Source organism: Castor canadensis, chromosome 4 (assembly GCF_047511655.1).
Source record: "Castor canadensis chromosome 4, mCasCan1.hap1v2, whole genome shotgun sequence".
In the NCBI taxonomy this organism is placed as follows: Eukaryota; Metazoa; Chordata; class Mammalia; order Rodentia; family Castoridae; genus Castor; species Castor canadensis.
In genome coordinates this window covers 3,814,122-3,830,834 of record NC_133389.1, presented here as the reverse complement: position 1 = coordinate 3,830,834, position 16,713 = coordinate 3,814,122, and the positions used below count along the sequence as shown (strand labels likewise).

The window sequence follows — 16,713 nt, the reverse complement described above, 5'->3', positions numbered from 1 at the left end:
CCTGCTCTGCTGACAGAGCACGCCTGTCACCTTGCACAGTGGCAGCAGACTCAGGTGTGAGCTCGCTGCATTGTGTCAGCAGCCAGGTTGGTACCTGCTAGACTTTTCTGGATAGATTCCACACTGACTTTGGGAAAGCAGAGCACGTTCGGGGAGGCCCTTCTTCCATTGTCGCTTCAGCTGGGTTAGCAAAGCACCCCCACTTTTGTTCATCTGTGGGATGAACAATGGGAATGATGAAGCAGAGTTTTGGGCACATTCCTCTTTAGGAATATATAAAACGGGGGTTTGGGAAAGCACCTTTATTTTGCACGTAATTGGGGTGCAGAGTAAGATGCAGGTTCTTGGCGAGGGGGTGGGGGGGTGGGGAAGGGGAACACAAACCTAATTGCCCAGAGCCGGTCTTATTAAGACTCGAGGGAATTTGGAACTTTTCTACATTTAGCATTAAAAAACAAATACAGCTGTCACTTCTCACCATCCTTAAAATGACTGTTGACAAGAGCAAGTCTTGTTTTCTGCAAAGAAACAAAGATGTTTTAAACAATGTGGGGCCGTGCATGGAGAAATACAGTTTTTATCTAATTTGCTGAAGATATGAGGTTTGTGCCTCATTATATAGTTACAATTTGAGATGAAAATGTTTTTTTTCCGGACAATATGGGCATATTTACATTGTGAGCCATCAGGGCGCACATGGTTGGTGTCACGTTAAGCTCTAACAGGGACTGTATACATGGCTTATGTCCACTCACATTAGCAGGCACAGAATTTCACATTGCTCAGGATGACAGCCCATCTTTAGGGACACATTGGCATCCAGAAGGCACATTCTATGACAAGAAGTATTAAGATTTAATTAAAAAAAAGGGAAGTCTATCCCTGGTCCCATCCCGACTTGGGAAGGGTAGGGCACACGCTCAACCAGCGCACACATGCCTGACCTTCCGCACACACATGCACACGCTCATCCAGTGCACACACGCCTGACCTCCACCCCCCCCACACACATGCACACTCTCATCCAGTGCACACGTGCCTGACCCCCCCCCGCACACACATGCACACGCTCATCCAGTGCACACGTGCCTGACCCCCCCCCGCACACACATGCACACGCTCATCCAGTGCACACGCGCCTGACCCCCCCCCGCACACACACACATGCACACGCTCATCCAGTCCCCCCGCACACACATGCACACACTCATCCAGTGCACACGTGCCTGACCTCCCGCACACACATGCACATGCTCATCCAGTGCACACGTGCCTGACCTCCCCCCGCACACACATGCACACACTCATCCAGTGCACACACACCTGACCTCCCCCCCCCACACACGTGCACATGCTCATCCAGTGCACACACGCCTGACCCCCCCCCCCGCACACACACATGCACACGCTCTCACACGTGCATGCGTGCACAGGAAGGCTGGCAGCCTTTCTCTCGGGCGGCTGGTGCTTGCTTGTTGAGACGTATTCCTTGTGGCCTGTAAGACAGCTCCGTTGCCCCCCCAAGATAGGACATACTGTACAAGTTCACACTGTCACATTCGGCACTGTCGTGCTACGCTCCGCAGGGGCGGGGGAGTGACAGCAGAGCTGTTTTGACACGAAAAGAAATAGCAGAAATGATGATTTGGAGTCTTTGTTTTATTTGATGGGGGAGAAATGTCATTTATTTCTATAAGTAATTGTAGAAGAAGAATTTTATACTGCAGTTACCACCTCCTAGCTCGCTCATTCATCAGATTTCCACAATGGGGGTGGGGGTGGGGGGGCCTGGGTGCACCCATGGTATGAAGGGTGGGGGTTTTTGGAGAGAAAATCGAATGGCCCCTCTCTTCAAAACTCTTAGGCTAAAAAATCGTATTCATTCGTTTTGTGAAGTGTTTTGTTCTCATAGTTTCAACTCTAGAAATAAAAAAAAAATCTACAAATACTATACAGTATCTCAGTACATTTGTTCTCACAAGAACTAAGGAATTTTAGAAGTTGTGGCATGCAATGAAAACAAAGGATCATCATAAATAATTACTCCAGCTGAACCCATAAGTTTTTAGATGTCTCTCTCTTTCTCTCTGTCTCCGTCTCTCTGTCAAGGTAAAAGTTCCTTTAGAAAGCTATCTTCCACAGCAATTATGAGAATTCACTGGTAATAGTGAAAATAAGCCTAATTAATCTGACGAATTATAAGTTCTGTCATGATAGTATAGATGTAACTTTTGAGTCAGACACCAATATTGTTATTAAAAGGATTTAAGAGAAGTCAGGTGCTGTGTGGCCTGTGTTTAGTTTCCAGCCAGTGTAGAAATAGTCACGTGGGATGGGTTGGCTCATGGCACATCACATTGGTAGATATTTGGTATCTGACCACAGTGTGTTTAATCTAAGGATAAATTGTCCCCTACCTTGGCCAGCACCTGCGTGTCTCTGACACTTGCCGAAATCTGTATCTTGCTTATCCACAGGTTGGCATTCCCAGGACCTTCTTTATCTTGTATGTTTTTGAGACTGAGATGCTCAGTTTTGAAATGGATCGCACCTCAGGGACACACACTGTGATTTGGGGGAGTGTACAGACCCTTCTCTCCTTTGTCTCTCATTTCTGGGTTCTAAGACCCTGACTGAGGTCCAGTAGTTCACTTTGTAGAAATATCTGCAGTGCATCATGGCAGAGCAGATGTGTAGTGGGACAGAGGTGACTGGTGGCTTCCTTGCTGTCTCTTCACGATGGTTCCTGGTGTATGATCACAATGGTGTTCATTTGGAGTCACATTTCTTATGCTATATTTCACTGTTTGAAGAGGTGGCTCATGTGCAAGAGTCCTTGTATTCCTAAATGTCTTTCGCCAGTGAGCCCCAACTGTCGAGAACCATCTTTGCTCATTTCAGGTGCTCAAGTAGCACAGGCTGGAGCCTGGCAATTTGGGTCTAACTTGCTAAGACTGGTGCTGGACCAGACTTCTCAACCTGCCTGAAGGTGGGGTCTGTTCTTCCCCAGAAGATGGAGAATGTGTCCTGTTCTGGTACCAGGTGTTAGGCTTGGGTTGAGACTAGCTCTGGTGTGTGCAGAGGAAAGGAAGCCCCACCCCACGTTTTTCTCCTCCAGTGCTCACAAGAGCTGTGTGTTTTCTGCCCTTCCCACTCCATTTTAACATCTCATTTAATTTTTCCATGATTCTCATGTACTTTTCCTCTTTTCTTCCTGACACCATTGAAAATTGGAAGGTGTTCTTCATGGTTTTCTTGTGGTTTCAGCTCTAATTTGCGTCACCCTGGTAGTGAAGTTGCATTGTAGCATACAACCAACTCGAGACAAAAGATTAACATCTGATGTGCTTATGGGAAGAGCAGGAAGTTCTGATTTCTTAATTTTAAATTGAAATCTGGGGCAGTGAGAAAATCAGAGATTATATTTATTTTGGGGCAGTTACCTGTGGATTCCTAGTAAAAATTGGAATCCGGTGGTAAAAAAACCCAATAGGTCATTTATATTTACAGATCCTGCAGTTCTTAAAAATGGCTTCTTAGGGCTTAAGTAAAGAAGCAGTTCTGTTAACAAATCAAATGGTTAAGGAAACCAGGACAGTAGTGATTGGTACCAGGCAAGGAAAATTTACCAAAGTGATAGAAACATTTTTGTCTCTATCACATCAGAGCAGAAGTGGCCTTTCAAGCTTTGCTTGGCAGGGTGTCAGCCTTCCTGCAAGAAATCAGAACCGTGTTAGTAAATTAATGTATGTCTTGCTTGCATTTTTATGTTCAGTTCTGATGAGGAAAGAAGCACTCTGCCTGTATCTGCTTTCTCTGCATTTTTTTATTTCCTGATATATTCTGACTTTCATCAAACCCACCTGCTCTCTCCCTGGTGAAGGTGAAGTCGTGTTACAAGCGATCGGTTATGAATTTGGAAGAAGGTGTGCTTTGCAAGCTTCTGCAATGGGTTGAAGGTATACATGCATCGCTTAGGTGTGCGAGAGCCCCCTTTGCGAATTGGCCCCTCAGAGAAAGTGTGTTTTGATATAAAGGCCATCTGTTCAAGGGTGTCACATTTGCCAGTCTAAAACATAGTTTGGTGTAGATAAACATGTAATTTGGTAGGACTATACAGCTTGACCAGGTGGCAATACAATAGCAAAGTTTCATATGTACCGTAAGGAACTCACCAAGCAGAGACTAAAGACCTGCGTTTCTTTATTTGTCACTTTAAGATTTCCATTTTCCTCTTTTACAGTCAACTCTCCATTATGCACGCTAACGAGGGAGGCAGTGTGGGTAAACCAAGCTTCAAGTCTCCCTGATGTCAGGGGCCACTCCCCGCCCCACAGGCCAAGGACAGCACTGCAGCCTGGCGTGGACTTCCCACCGCTCCCTTCCTTCCTTTGCTGTTGGAACGTTCTTACAGCCTGTGAAGCTGCAAAAGGGCAGACCCAGGGAGAAGGAGAGGGTCCCGATAATCCGCTAGCCTACACTGCATGTCTGCCTGTTGTACACCGGCTACGCTGGCTCAGCTTTCACTGGGACAGGCTGAGCATCAAAGGCTCAGCTGGGGTGCCTTCCCACAGTGACACAAAGACATCTGTGTGCTGGTCCCTTTCTTATTCATTCTGTGAGTCTGCAGGGTGTGACAAAGATGAGTAAGTGCCTTAGTTTGTTCTGGCTGCTATGACACAATATGTAGACTGGGTGACTTAGGAACAACAGAAATTGAATTCTTCCAAGTCCTGGAGGCTGGAAGTCCATGATCCTGGTGCCAGCACATGTGGTGTCAGCTGAGGCTCCTTCCTGGTTCATAGACAATACATTTTCACTGGGTCCTCCATGGTAAAGGGCTGAGGCAGCTCTCTTAAGCTCCCCTACTCATGAGGCAGCACCCTAGTGACCTAATTGCCTCTCAAAAACCCCTTTTCCTAATTCCTTCATGTTGGTGATTGGATTTTCAATCATTGACTCTGGGGGACACAAACACTCAGACCAGAACCACAGATGAGTGCAGAGTTGGGCTTCATGATGACAATAGTCCTTCATTTCTATGAATATGTCCTACAACCCAAAAAGACATGGACCATTGTCATGGTTGTGCTGTTGGGGGAACCAAGGCCCTGAGGAATGAGTGGGTTTGTTGACTTGCCCTGTCTGCCTGGGTCTCCAGAGGTCAAGTTTGTGCCTTCTGTTTCTTTCTCCTCTATCATACCGATGATCAGGGGTCTTTCCTTCATAACACACCACAGCAGTGACCACATTAGTGTTGGCCCTGTCGGGACAAATGGATGTCTGTCTCATCTGTTTCTCCTGGCCCCTGCCCAGGGCTCAGGAGGCTGAGTGGACCTGCTGGTGTATGAGAGGTGGAGACAGGGTAGGGCTTGTCTGCCCAATATGGACAGAGCAAAATCCAAGCCCTCCTTCTTCAGTCAATACTGGCTGGTTATTTTTCAGATAGAGTCTCAGTTTTTTGCCCAGGGCCAGCCTTGGACTGCAGTCCTCCTACCTATATTTCCAGTAGGTGAGATGAGAGAGGCATGCACTATCCCACTGGGCTTATTGATTAAGATGGTGTCTCACTAAGTTTTTGCCTGGGCTGGTCTTGAAACACGGTCTGTTCCATCTCCTCCTCCTGAGTAGCTGTGATTATAGGCATGAGCCACCCACTCAGCTTTCCTCTTACTCTTTTTGAGATTCTCTTATTTATAATTCTAAGTGTGGCATATAACAGGCCAGAGTCACTTTGGTTCATTAATTCAGTCATTGCTCCCTGCCCTTGCTGATATTCAGATGCTAAAGAGATAAAGGAAAATAACTGGGTGCCCTTGGTGCAGAGGCACTTGCACTTGGGGTCAGGTGGTGACCTGAATTCAAATCCTTCTTCCACCATTTGTTTTCTGTGTGACTTGGGGAAAGTCAGTTTCCTTACCTGCACAATGGGCATTTTGGTGATACCTTGAAGGTCTGGAGGGTTCAGTGGGATTCAGAGGGTTTAGTGTTAGGTGGGTGACACCAGACTGACAGGCAAACACTCTCACTCCTGCTGGGAGAATTGGGTCCTGTGGGGACTCTGAGGTGCCATGAAGGAACGACATCTGAGCTTCCCCCTGAGAGTGAGCAACTTTCACCAGGTGGGGGGCATAAGTCAGTCTCCCTAGGGAACACTGGCCACAGGACCTGGGAGACAAAGGGCTGGGCATGGGGAGAGAAGAGGTGGGAGGGTTTGTCTGGACCTAGGACCTGGTTTGGGACAAGGATCAGAACTGAGGATGACTGAGAGCAGAGTGTCTGGGCTGGGGGGGACTCCTGGGACAAGGAGTGGAGGGTCAGTGAATACCCTGTGGGTCCTGAAGGCCAGGATTGTCAAGGAGAGCTGGGCACAGGGCCTGTGAAGGGGGCATCAGGAGGTAGTTGTGTTGTCCTGAGCACCTTGTTTTGGGTGATTGCATTGAAGACATTCCCAAGAAGGACCAAGTGTGCTTGGGAGTGCAGCAGAAAGTGGCTTTGTGCACAGTGATGCAGATGTGCAGTGGGTGCCATGTCACCTCACGCTTGTGTTATAATAATGGAGCTCCCTGTGTGCAGCAGACACAGCAGCTCTGGAAGCACTGTGACAACATGGTGGGCTCAGCTTTCCCAGGTGCTCTCCTGAGGCTTGGAGAGGCCTGGCCTGGTGCTATGTCAGGGTATGGGGCTGTTGGGGCTTTGGTGGCCTCAGGAAGCTGCAAGACTTGGAAAGAAGTTTGGGCTGGTGAGAAGCAACAACAGGAATGGGCCAGAGACATGGGCAGCATGGAGCCAGGAAGGGTAGACGGGGATGCCGGCACTGAGGTCCGAGCCTGGAGCCCATCCCCGGGAGTGTAGCTCGGACAGGGAGGAGAGAAGTCACCTCTAGATAGGTGTGTCTGGAAGGTGGACGTACTAAGCCAGGGCAGAGAGCTCACCTGGCTGGCAGGAGCCTTCACCTTGGTCCATGCTGGGGTTCCCCTCATTTCTGAAATTGTCCTGCCCCTTTGCCTTACCATACTCACCCTGCCTCATTTCTTCCTGGGATCTGAGTTCGGGGGAGGGGGGTGGTCAGCCTTTCTATACCTGAACCTCCTGGGGTAGACAGTGGGCCAGGCTTCCAGTGAGGGAGTGACTTACTGGAGCACGGCCTCTTCGGAGGCCTCCTGGTCCATTGGCTCTGCCCCATGGCTCACATCAGTGTGTCTGCTGCATTGGAGTTGTCGTGGGATTCTCTGTGACAGACCATCTCAGGGGGAGGGCGGCCTGGAATGGAGTGTGGTCCAGATGACTCCTCTCCTGCTGGGGCATCCCAGGCCCTGAGGCCCACTCTGCCCTTCATTCTGTCTTGTGTGACCCCCATGTTGGTGAAGAGTGAGGCTTGGCAGGGATGGTAGCACCCCCATTTTTTCTACACTTTTGGAGTTTCCATGAACGTCTGTTGTGGAATGAACTGTGTCCCTCTAGACTTGTGTGTCAAAGCCCTAACTCTCAAAGTAACTGTTTTTGGAGATGGGACCTTTGGAATGTAATTACAGTTAAATGAGGCTACAGGGTGAGACCCCAGTCCCATAGGGATGGCCTTACAAAAAGAGGAAGAGAGATCTCTTTGCACACACATGGAGGGTAGTCCAGGAAGAGACTTGATCTTGGACTTGCAGCCTCCAGAACTGAGAGTACTTTTCTGTTGGTTAATACCACCCAGTCTGTGATATTTTCATGTGACTGCCCAAGCTGACTCATAAGTAGTCATTTATTTTAGGACCCCCTTTCTGTGGTTTAGCTTTCAGTCGTTTCAACTGAAGTCTGAAAATATTAAATGGAAAGTTCTAGAAACAGTTCTTAATCTCGTGCTGTTTTGAGTAGTAGAGTGAAACTCACACTATCCTGCTCCATCCCACCTGGGATGTTGATCATCCCTTTGTCCAGTGTATCCATACTGTATGCACAGTCTGCCCATCAGTCGCCTGCCTGGTCACTGTCTCAGTCATCAGAGCAGCTCTTGTGGCATCAGAGTGCTTGGGTTTAGTAGCCTGTATTTTACTTAATACAGTAATGGTTCTATTATATTATTGCTTATTATTGTTAATCTCTTGCTGTGCCTGATTTATAAGTTAAACTTTATCATATGTATGTATGCATAGGAAAAATATAACTGTTGCCGGATTTGGTACTATGCAGTTTCAGGCGTCCACTGGGGGTCTTGAAATTTGTCCCCTGTGGATGAGGAGGGACTGCTGTATTGTTCAGCAACACTGATTGGTGACCTGCGGCAGAGAAGATGCATGCCTTGTTTAGTCTGGTGAAGCCGCCTGTAGGGCCTTGTAACCCAGGGTGGAGGCACATGCAGAAATGGACCGACAGTGATGGGCCTCCCCAAATGGAGTTAAACGAAAATAGGACGTTTCCTTTAAATGAGTTTTGTCTAGGGCCTGAAACTTCCTTTCCCAGAGATGGATGGACTAAGTCCACCAGCAGGGTCCTCTTTCTTGGTCCTGATACAAGATCCTGCCTGAGGCCTCTTGTCAGAGGATACCCCACGGGATGACCCAAGCTTACAGTCCTGCAGACACCAGGGTCCTGGTGCTGTCCATCTTCAGGTGAGCTCAGCCCTGCCCAGGACACACTGCACCCTGTGTTGTCACTAGAATCTGTAGCGGTGGCCTTCCCCACCCAGCATGACCCAGGCAGGATCCCTTAGGGAATGAGCCTGCAGAACAGACCTCAAAGTGGGGTTCCTGGGCCGAGGGTCTGACCATGAATGCTCATATCCGAAGTGCCTAGTCTTTACGAGCAAAATGAAAGTGGTCATGAACTTGGTAGTCACCTTTGGATTCTGTGAGTGACACATCTTTCAGGAGGCCGTAGGATCATCTGCAATGTTACGCAGATGTTGACGCCTGTAGTCGAGGCCCACGGTCTCACGCTGTTGGTTATTTTTCACGCCAGCACTACAGCACTGACAGAGCTGTAATTCCTAGGTTACTTAGTGGACTGCTGTTCGTCCGCTGTGAAACACAGGAACACGTGTGCGCAGGCTGCTCTGTGCTTCCCCGCCGAGGGGGCTGAGGCTGTATGGAGGGAAGCAGTGTGTGCAGGAGTTCTGAAGGGCCTGAGCCAACAGAGCCTCCATGTGACAGATCTGGTTACCTCTGAGCGTGTGTGTATGCTTCATGTATAGGGGTGATCGTGTGTGAGCTGTGAGTTCTTGCTTCCTCAGAACGTGAAGCCCTTCGTTTGCACATGGGAAAGTGTGGATGCCTGCTGGTGCTCCCATCAGCCCCTGGCATCCTCCCACAGGGCACTAAGATGTTCCCTGTCCCTCCTGTCACCCCTCCTTGAAAACGTGTGTGCTCTCTGCCATGTTCCCTTGGGATCTGGCTCTGATAATGTGATAATGAATGACTGTATTTAATGAGACACCCCTCTCAGGTCATATTGGTGCATTTTAATAGGGCTTTCTGGAGAATATCTTAACCCCAAATTTCCCATGTTGTTGATGGAACACTAGTTCAGCTGGTTGATCTCTTAGAGAGAGAGAGAGAGAGAGAGAGAGAGAGAGAGAGAGAGAGAGAGAATGAGAGAAAGGAAAAGGAAAGAGGACAGAAGGAAGGAAGGAAGAAAGGAAAGAAGGAAAGAAGAAGGAAGGGAAAGAAGGAAGGAAGGAAAAAATGAAAGAAGGAAAATAAAAGTATTTTGCTCAAATAAGTTTAGGAAGTGTTGCATGTCACAATCTCCCCTTGGTAGCAAGATATGTCACATAAAAGGGTCTAAAATGACCTGCAGCAAAATAGGTTTTGTGTCACCTCATCTGCCCTCCATCTCTAGCCTTTCCACTCAAGGGGCAGATGATGGCCTGCAAGTTCTCTGGAAACGCTGCCTTCAGCCCAAGAAGGCTCTCTGCAGTGCAGTTAGCAGTCTGTACCAGGCTGATGAAGCATATCCTGTTGCCTTCTCTAATTAAAAACTATTACAGAAAGGTATCCATATCATAAAAGCACCCTTTTGACTGCGAGCGTACAGTGCAGTAGTGTCAGAAGCAATCCCATGGCTGGGCATGCCCCACCTCCTGTCTCCAGAGTGTCTCCGTCTTGTAAAGCAGAAACTGTAGCTGTGAAACATCAACTCTCCATTCCTTCCCCCCGGCCCCTGCTGCTCGCCATTTCCTTTCTGTATCTGAACTTCCCTGTGACGAGGAAGTCGCCTAAGTGGAATCACACAGTGTTTGTCCTTTCACTTAGCGCAGTGACTTCTTGGCTCCATCACATCGTTGCAGGCGTCTGCATTTCCTTCCTTTTTAAGGCCAGGAGGTGTTCCTTGGTGTGGTTAACTGCATCTGTTCATCCAGCATCACCGATGGACATTTGGCTTGCCTCTCCCTTTTGGCTATGCCGCATGGTACTGCTTTGGATAACTCAGGTGTCGCAGTGACTCTTGATGACAGTATGTTGCTGTGTGTGTGTGTGTGTGTGTGTGTGTGTGTGAAAACCAGGGCATTTTTTTGTTGTTGTTTGCTATAAAGGAGTATTTTCATTTATGGAAACAATATAATATGGCCTGTGAAATATCTTGCCCTAAAAGTTGATGGTCAGGTCTTTCCTGATGGGTATTTCTAAATATTTCATATATAAAATCATAGGGGCCTTGCAGATGGTGGCAGGAGCAGCCTGTAGGAGTTCTTGAGGTCATGGCTGGGTTCCTCACCCTTCCTGCCCAGCTTCCTTAGCCAAATGGGCATCTTTAAGAAAGGGACGATGGAACCCCGCGGTTTGGGCTGCTTTGTGGAGAAAGAGGGGAGACTGTCTTTGTGAGCCCTCACTCCCGCCGTGCTGCAGCACAGTGGGCAGACAGGGGGTTGAGGTGGCCTTGGAGCCTGGGAGCCCAGCTGAAAAACATCTTTTTAAAAATCACCTAACTGCCGGGAGGCCGTGTCCTTGAAGATGATTTACTCCTCCTAACCTGGCTTCATTTTTCTCTCCTAGCTTACGTTCCTGAGGAGGAATTGAAGGCGGCAGAAATAGATGAGGAGCACGTGGAGGATGGCAGGCTGTCTTTGGACATTCAGGAGAGCGAATTCGTGTGCAATGAAGAGACAGAGATCAAAGAGGCCCAGAGCTACCAGAACTCCCCTGTCAGCACTGCCACCAACCAGGATGCTGGCTATGGGTCACCCTTCAGTGAGAACAGTGACCAGCTGGCCCATTTCAAAAGCTCTTCCTCGAGAGAAGAGAAAGACCTGCAGGGTCCAGACAGCGTCTCGTACCCCCCGGACAGCTTGGCACAAATCAAAGCCGTGTACGCCAACTTGTTCTCGGAGTCCTGTTGGTCCAGCCTAGCTTTGGATATTAAGACGCCCAGTTCCACCACCAGCAATGACGCAGGGCAGAAGGAGAGCTCCGCGCCCACCGCCACCCCGCCCACCAGTACCGCCTGCACCGCCAGTACCACGGCAAGCGCGGCCAGCACCAGCACCAGCACCAGCTCTAGCCACAGCAGCACCACCAGTAACAGCAGCAGCTCGGGCTATGACTGGCACCAGGCCGCCCTGGCCAAGACGCTGCAGCAGACGTCGTCCTACGGGCTGCTGCCGGAGCCCAGCCTGTTCAGCACCGTGCAGCTGTACCGGCAGAACAACAAACTCTACGGCTCCGTGTTCACTGGAGCCAGCAAGTTCCGATGCAAAGACTGCAGTGCTGCCTACGACACCCTGGTGGAACTGACGGTGCACATGAACGAGACGGGCCACTACCGTGACGACAACAGGGACAAAGACTCCGAGAAGACCAAGCGGTGGTCCAAGCCCAGGAAGCGCTCCCTGATGGAGATGGAGGGGAAGGAGGACGCGCAGAAGGTGCTGAAGTGCATGTACTGTGGACACTCCTTCGAATCCTTGCAAGACCTCAGCGTCCACATGATCAAAACCAAGCATTACCAGAAAGTGCCTCTGAAGGAGCCAGTGCCGGCCATCACCAAACTGGTCCCTTCTACCAAGAAGCGAGCACTTCAGGACCTGGCATCTCCTTGTTCCCCCGAGCCAGCGGGCATGGCCACAGAGGTTGCGCTGAGTGAATCGGCCAAGGACCAGAAAACTGCAAACCCGTACGTCACTCCGAATAACCGCTATGGCTACCAGAACGGTGCTAGTTACACGTGGCAGTTCGAAGCCCGCAAGGCGCAGATCCTCAAGTGCATGGAGTGCGGGAGCTCCCATGATACCTTGCAGCAGCTCACGGCGCACATGATGGTCACGGGTCACTTCCTAAAGGTGACAACCTCTGCGTCCAAGAAAGGGAAGCAGCTGGTGTTGGACCCTGTGGTGGAAGAGAAGATCCAGTCAATACCCTTGCCTCCCACCACCCAGACCCGGCTACCAGCCTCCGGCATCAAGAAGCAGCCAGATTCCCCCATGGGCTCAGAAGAAAAGAAAGAGCCAGAGAAAGAGAAGGAGAAGGCGCCAGTGACTGGAGACTCAGAAAGGAAGATCAAGGAGGAGAGCGAGGACACCACTGAGAAGTTTGAGCCCACTGCCCTCTACCAGTACCTGCGTGAGGAGGACCTGGACGACAGCCCCAAAGGAGGCGTGGACATTTTGAAATCCCTTGAGAACACTGTATCCACGGCCATCAGCAAAGCTCAGAACGGCGCACCCTCGTGGGGTGGCTACCCCAGCATCCACGCGGCCTACCAGCTGCCGGGCACCGTGAAGCCTCTGCAGCCGGCCGTGCAGAGTGTGCAAGTGCAGCCAACCTACGCCAGCAGCGTGAAGTCCTTGTCCTCCACAGAGCATGGTGCTCTCCTGCACTCCCCAGGGAGCCTCACACCCCCACCGCACAAGAGCAATGTGTCGGCTATGGAGGAGCTAGTGGAGAAGGTCACCGGCAAGGTCAGCATCAAGAAGGAGGAGAGGCCCACTGAGAAGGAGAAAAGCTCCCCTGCCAAGGCTACCTCCCCGGTGGCAAAGGAGAATAAAGATTTCCCTAGGTCAGAAGAAACTGGCAGCAAGCCACCGAAGAAAGGCTCTGACGCTGAGACTGGGAAGGCCAAGAAGGAGGGTCTAGTGGATGCCCACACCCCAAATGGCACAGAGCCTCTCAAAGCCAAGGTTACCAATGGTTGTAGCAACCTGGGAATCATCACGGACCACTCCGCAGAAACTTCCTTCATCAACCCGCTGAGCGCTTTGCAGTCCATCATGAACACCCACCTGGGCAAGGTGTCCAAGCCCGTGAGCCCCTCCCTGGACCCGCTAGCCATGCTGTACAAAATCAGCAACAGCGTGGTGGACAAGCCGGTCTACCCCTCCACCCCCGTGAAGCAGATTGACGCCATTGACCGCTACTACTACGAAAACAGCGACCAGCCCATAGACCTGACCAAGTCCAAGAACAAGCCTCTGGTCTCCGGCGTGGCCGATTCCGTGTCGTCGCCCCTGCGGGAGAGCGCCCTCATGGATATCTCCGACATGGTGAAAAACCTCACGGGCCGTCTGACTCCCAAGTCGTCCACCCCCTCCACGGTGTCGGAGAAGTCGGACGCAGATGGCAGCAGCTTCGAGGAGGCGCTGGACGAGCTGTCCCCGGTCCACAAGAGGAAGGGACGGCAGTCCAACTGGAACCCACAGCACCTGCTTATCCTGCAGGCCCAGTTTGCCTCAAGCTTGCGGGAGACGGCGGAGGGCAAGTACATCATGTCAGACCTGGGCCCTCAGGAGCGGGTGCACATCTCCAAGTTCACGGGCCTGTCCATGACCACCATCAGTCACTGGCTGGCCAACGTGAAGTACCAGCTGAGGAGGACAGGGGGGACGAAGTTCCTCAAGAACCTCGACACAGGGCATCCTGTTTTCTTTTGCAACGACTGTGCCTCTCAATTCCGAACTGCTTCCACGTACATCAGCCATCTGGAGACGCACTTGGGCTTCAGCCTGAAGGACCTCTCCAAGCTGCCTCTCAGTCAGATTCAAGAGCAGCAAACTGTCTCCAAAGTCCTGACTAACAAGACTCTGGGTCCGCTGGGGCCTGCAGAGGAAGACCTGGGCTCCACATTCCAGTGCAAACTCTGCAACCGGACTTTTGCGAGCAAGCACGCAGTCAAACTGCACCTTAGTAAGACGCACGGCAAGTCGCCAGAGGACCACCTGATCTATGTGACCGAGCTGGAGAAACAATAGCGTCCAGGTATGCAAGTGACCGCCGAACATTGCACTAACCGTCATCGTCATACTGCACTAGGCCTGGCCTGAGCCGCTGAAATCAGTCTTTCCTTTTTTTGAACTGCCTGTCTGGACCTTGGTTTTTCTTACACATATTTTGTAGTTCTATTTATATGCTCTTTGTCTGATCTGTGCATGTTATTTTTCTTTTTTCCGTGAGTCAAAGTCTGACCTTTATTTCCAACATCTGTTCTTGATGTTAGCTATCTTTTGTAGGAAATAGTGGGGCACACTACTCAGAGGCGTTATTTAGCAGTAAAGAAAGACACAAATAGCAAGGATAAAAAGACGTCCGAAAGTTACGAAGTTGCCATGACAATAAAGGTCATAGAATCTGGTAGTGTCAAATTTAACCCTTTGAGGACTGTCATTGCATCTCTGTGCCTTTCACTCAAAAATAAGAAAAAAAAAAGAAAAAAAAAGGCTTAAAGGCATTTCATTCAGATCAAAAGCAGTGTCAGACACAAAACTTATTTAATAATTAAAAAACGAGCTTTCATGCAGGACTGGTTTGTCAGGGAAGCATGCATGCAGCAGACGGAAGACAGAAAGCTGTCCAGGACGTACCTGTGGGGTTAGGAAGCCACACCTGTGCACGTCCGAGCAAAACACAACAGCAGCAAACACCCTGGTCACCACTATGCCCAAACCCTCTGGATGCCGAAAACGCCACTTTTGGCTAAAAAAAAAAAAAAACAAAAAAAACAAAAAAAAAAAAGAAAAGGAAAAAAAAGTATGCAAGCTATTATTTAAAAAAAAAAGTGTAAAAATGCTATTTCTTTTTTCCTGTAAAATACTGCGGTTTATAGTTATTTACAAATGTAAGCTTTGGTACAAGCTGACCTTTCTATGGCGTGCTGCATTGGTAAATGGGAAAACAAAAACAAAAACAAACAACGGAGGGCAAACATTGAAGGCCTTCCTTGTAAATTGCAGACATCAGCTTAAACACTCCTGTAATGTTACATATCGCATCATTTTAATCTATTCAACTTTCTTTGTACCTTCTGGCTGTATGCTTTCTCTTTTAACTTTTTATATTGTCATTTTATATTAAATTTCTGTGTACATAATGTAAAACCACAATTTTTGGATAAAATTTAGTTCTTGCAGCTTGATTTAAATAGAGGACTTTTGCTGGCACCTGCATCTTCCCAAGATGCATGTACTCAGAGGAACTATCAGACAAAAATAAATAAATAAAAGCAAAGCAAACAATGCACTATTAATTATACATTTTGATGTTCTGTCATTAATATTGTACAGTACATTTTGGTTCACACAATTAAATCCACTGTTTTCTCAAATGTAAAATAAACCCACACGCAGTTCTTGATTTACACGGATCGTCATGTCATCATTATTTTGCCTTTGAGATGTTATTTCAGCAACAAGAGGTATTACTTATGCAATCAACCAACAAAAATTCTATTCAGAGTCATCATTTCATGATCTGTGTGCTGACATGCTTCATTCAGATGATAAGTATTGCATTTTTAAAAGTGATAATTAAAAATTTTACCTCCACTGGGTGCCAAGGATTACTGTGTTTACCCATTCAGGAAAGCTGCTTTCTTTTCTACCTGGATGGGCTGGGGTGTTTCCTTCAGAGATCCTTTCATACTGCTTAGAGACATTTGCTATTAACCTTTGTGTCCATCTGGGAACTTCCTGGTGGGGTAGCAGGAGAGGTCTTACTCTAGCAGCACAGACCCCAGGGATCTTGGAATTACATCTGTGCTGCTACCAAGAGGAGAACCTGATTTGTGAGCTTTTAAAAACATACAATTTAAAAAAAAAAAAAAAAGCACAAAACGCCCTGCCTGCTTTTTCGTTCATTGTCTGAGACAAGAGCATAGAAGGCGGCTCCCTGGGGAACACTGGACCTGTCCTGTCAGTGCTCTGGCCCATCCCTGACAGTCCAGAACTCGCAGCCTCTGTCCACTTTCTGGAAATCTAGGACTGAGGCTCTCTGGCCTCTTCCCTAGAAACACCGAATGAATAACACAAATGGGAAATTTTACTTTCTTACCTTTTGCTTAAATTTTCATCAAATTACATCCTGAGCAAGGATGGAACTTACACACCTTTCAGAGCAGCTAAGCAGTTGTGATACTTTAATTATTTCCCTGGCTTCGCCTGTGATGCCAGGACCATTGTGCTTCCACTAATGACGGGAGGAGGAGGTGCGGGTCCAGGTGGGTCATGTTTGCACAGGCTTCTGACTAATGCACACAGCGCAGGAGGTCTGTTGGATTTTTCTGACTTTTTTTCATTGGTAAATAGTTGTGTCCTTTAGGGGGTCTCAGCCCTTAGACATTTCAGGGCAATTCCTAGGTGATTATGTACTTTGGGCTCAAGAGGTGACAGAGAGGAATAACAATTAGGCCAACGAAGGTAGCGTGGGGTCTTTGCATAATTGTCCTTGCAAGCTGTATTTATTTTACTGCAGACCCACCCACATTTCACCCTCATTGAAAGAGTCGTGAAGCTGCAGGTGAAGT

General features: G+C 48.9%; 1 protein-coding gene across 2 annotated transcripts in view; it reads left to right on the top strand.

Moving 5' to 3' along the window:
- Positions 1 to 15,551, top strand: part of Tshz1 (teashirt zinc finger homeobox 1) — a 72,233-nt gene extending 56,682 nt beyond the window's left edge. The window contains exon 2 of one of the 2 annotated variants that reach the window (XR_012446970.1): positions 10,980 to 11,118. Coding sequence is in view for 1 of the 2 variants with exons in the window: in XM_020173391.2 (XP_020028980.2) it covers positions 10,980 to 14,167 (3,188 nt within the window). In the remaining variant the exon portion in view is untranslated. Of the gene's footprint in view, positions 1 to 10,979 lie in introns of both variants that reach the window. The other variant, XM_020173391.2, reaches the window with a different exon arrangement.
- Positions 15,552 to 16,713: the final 1,162 nt, after the last annotated feature.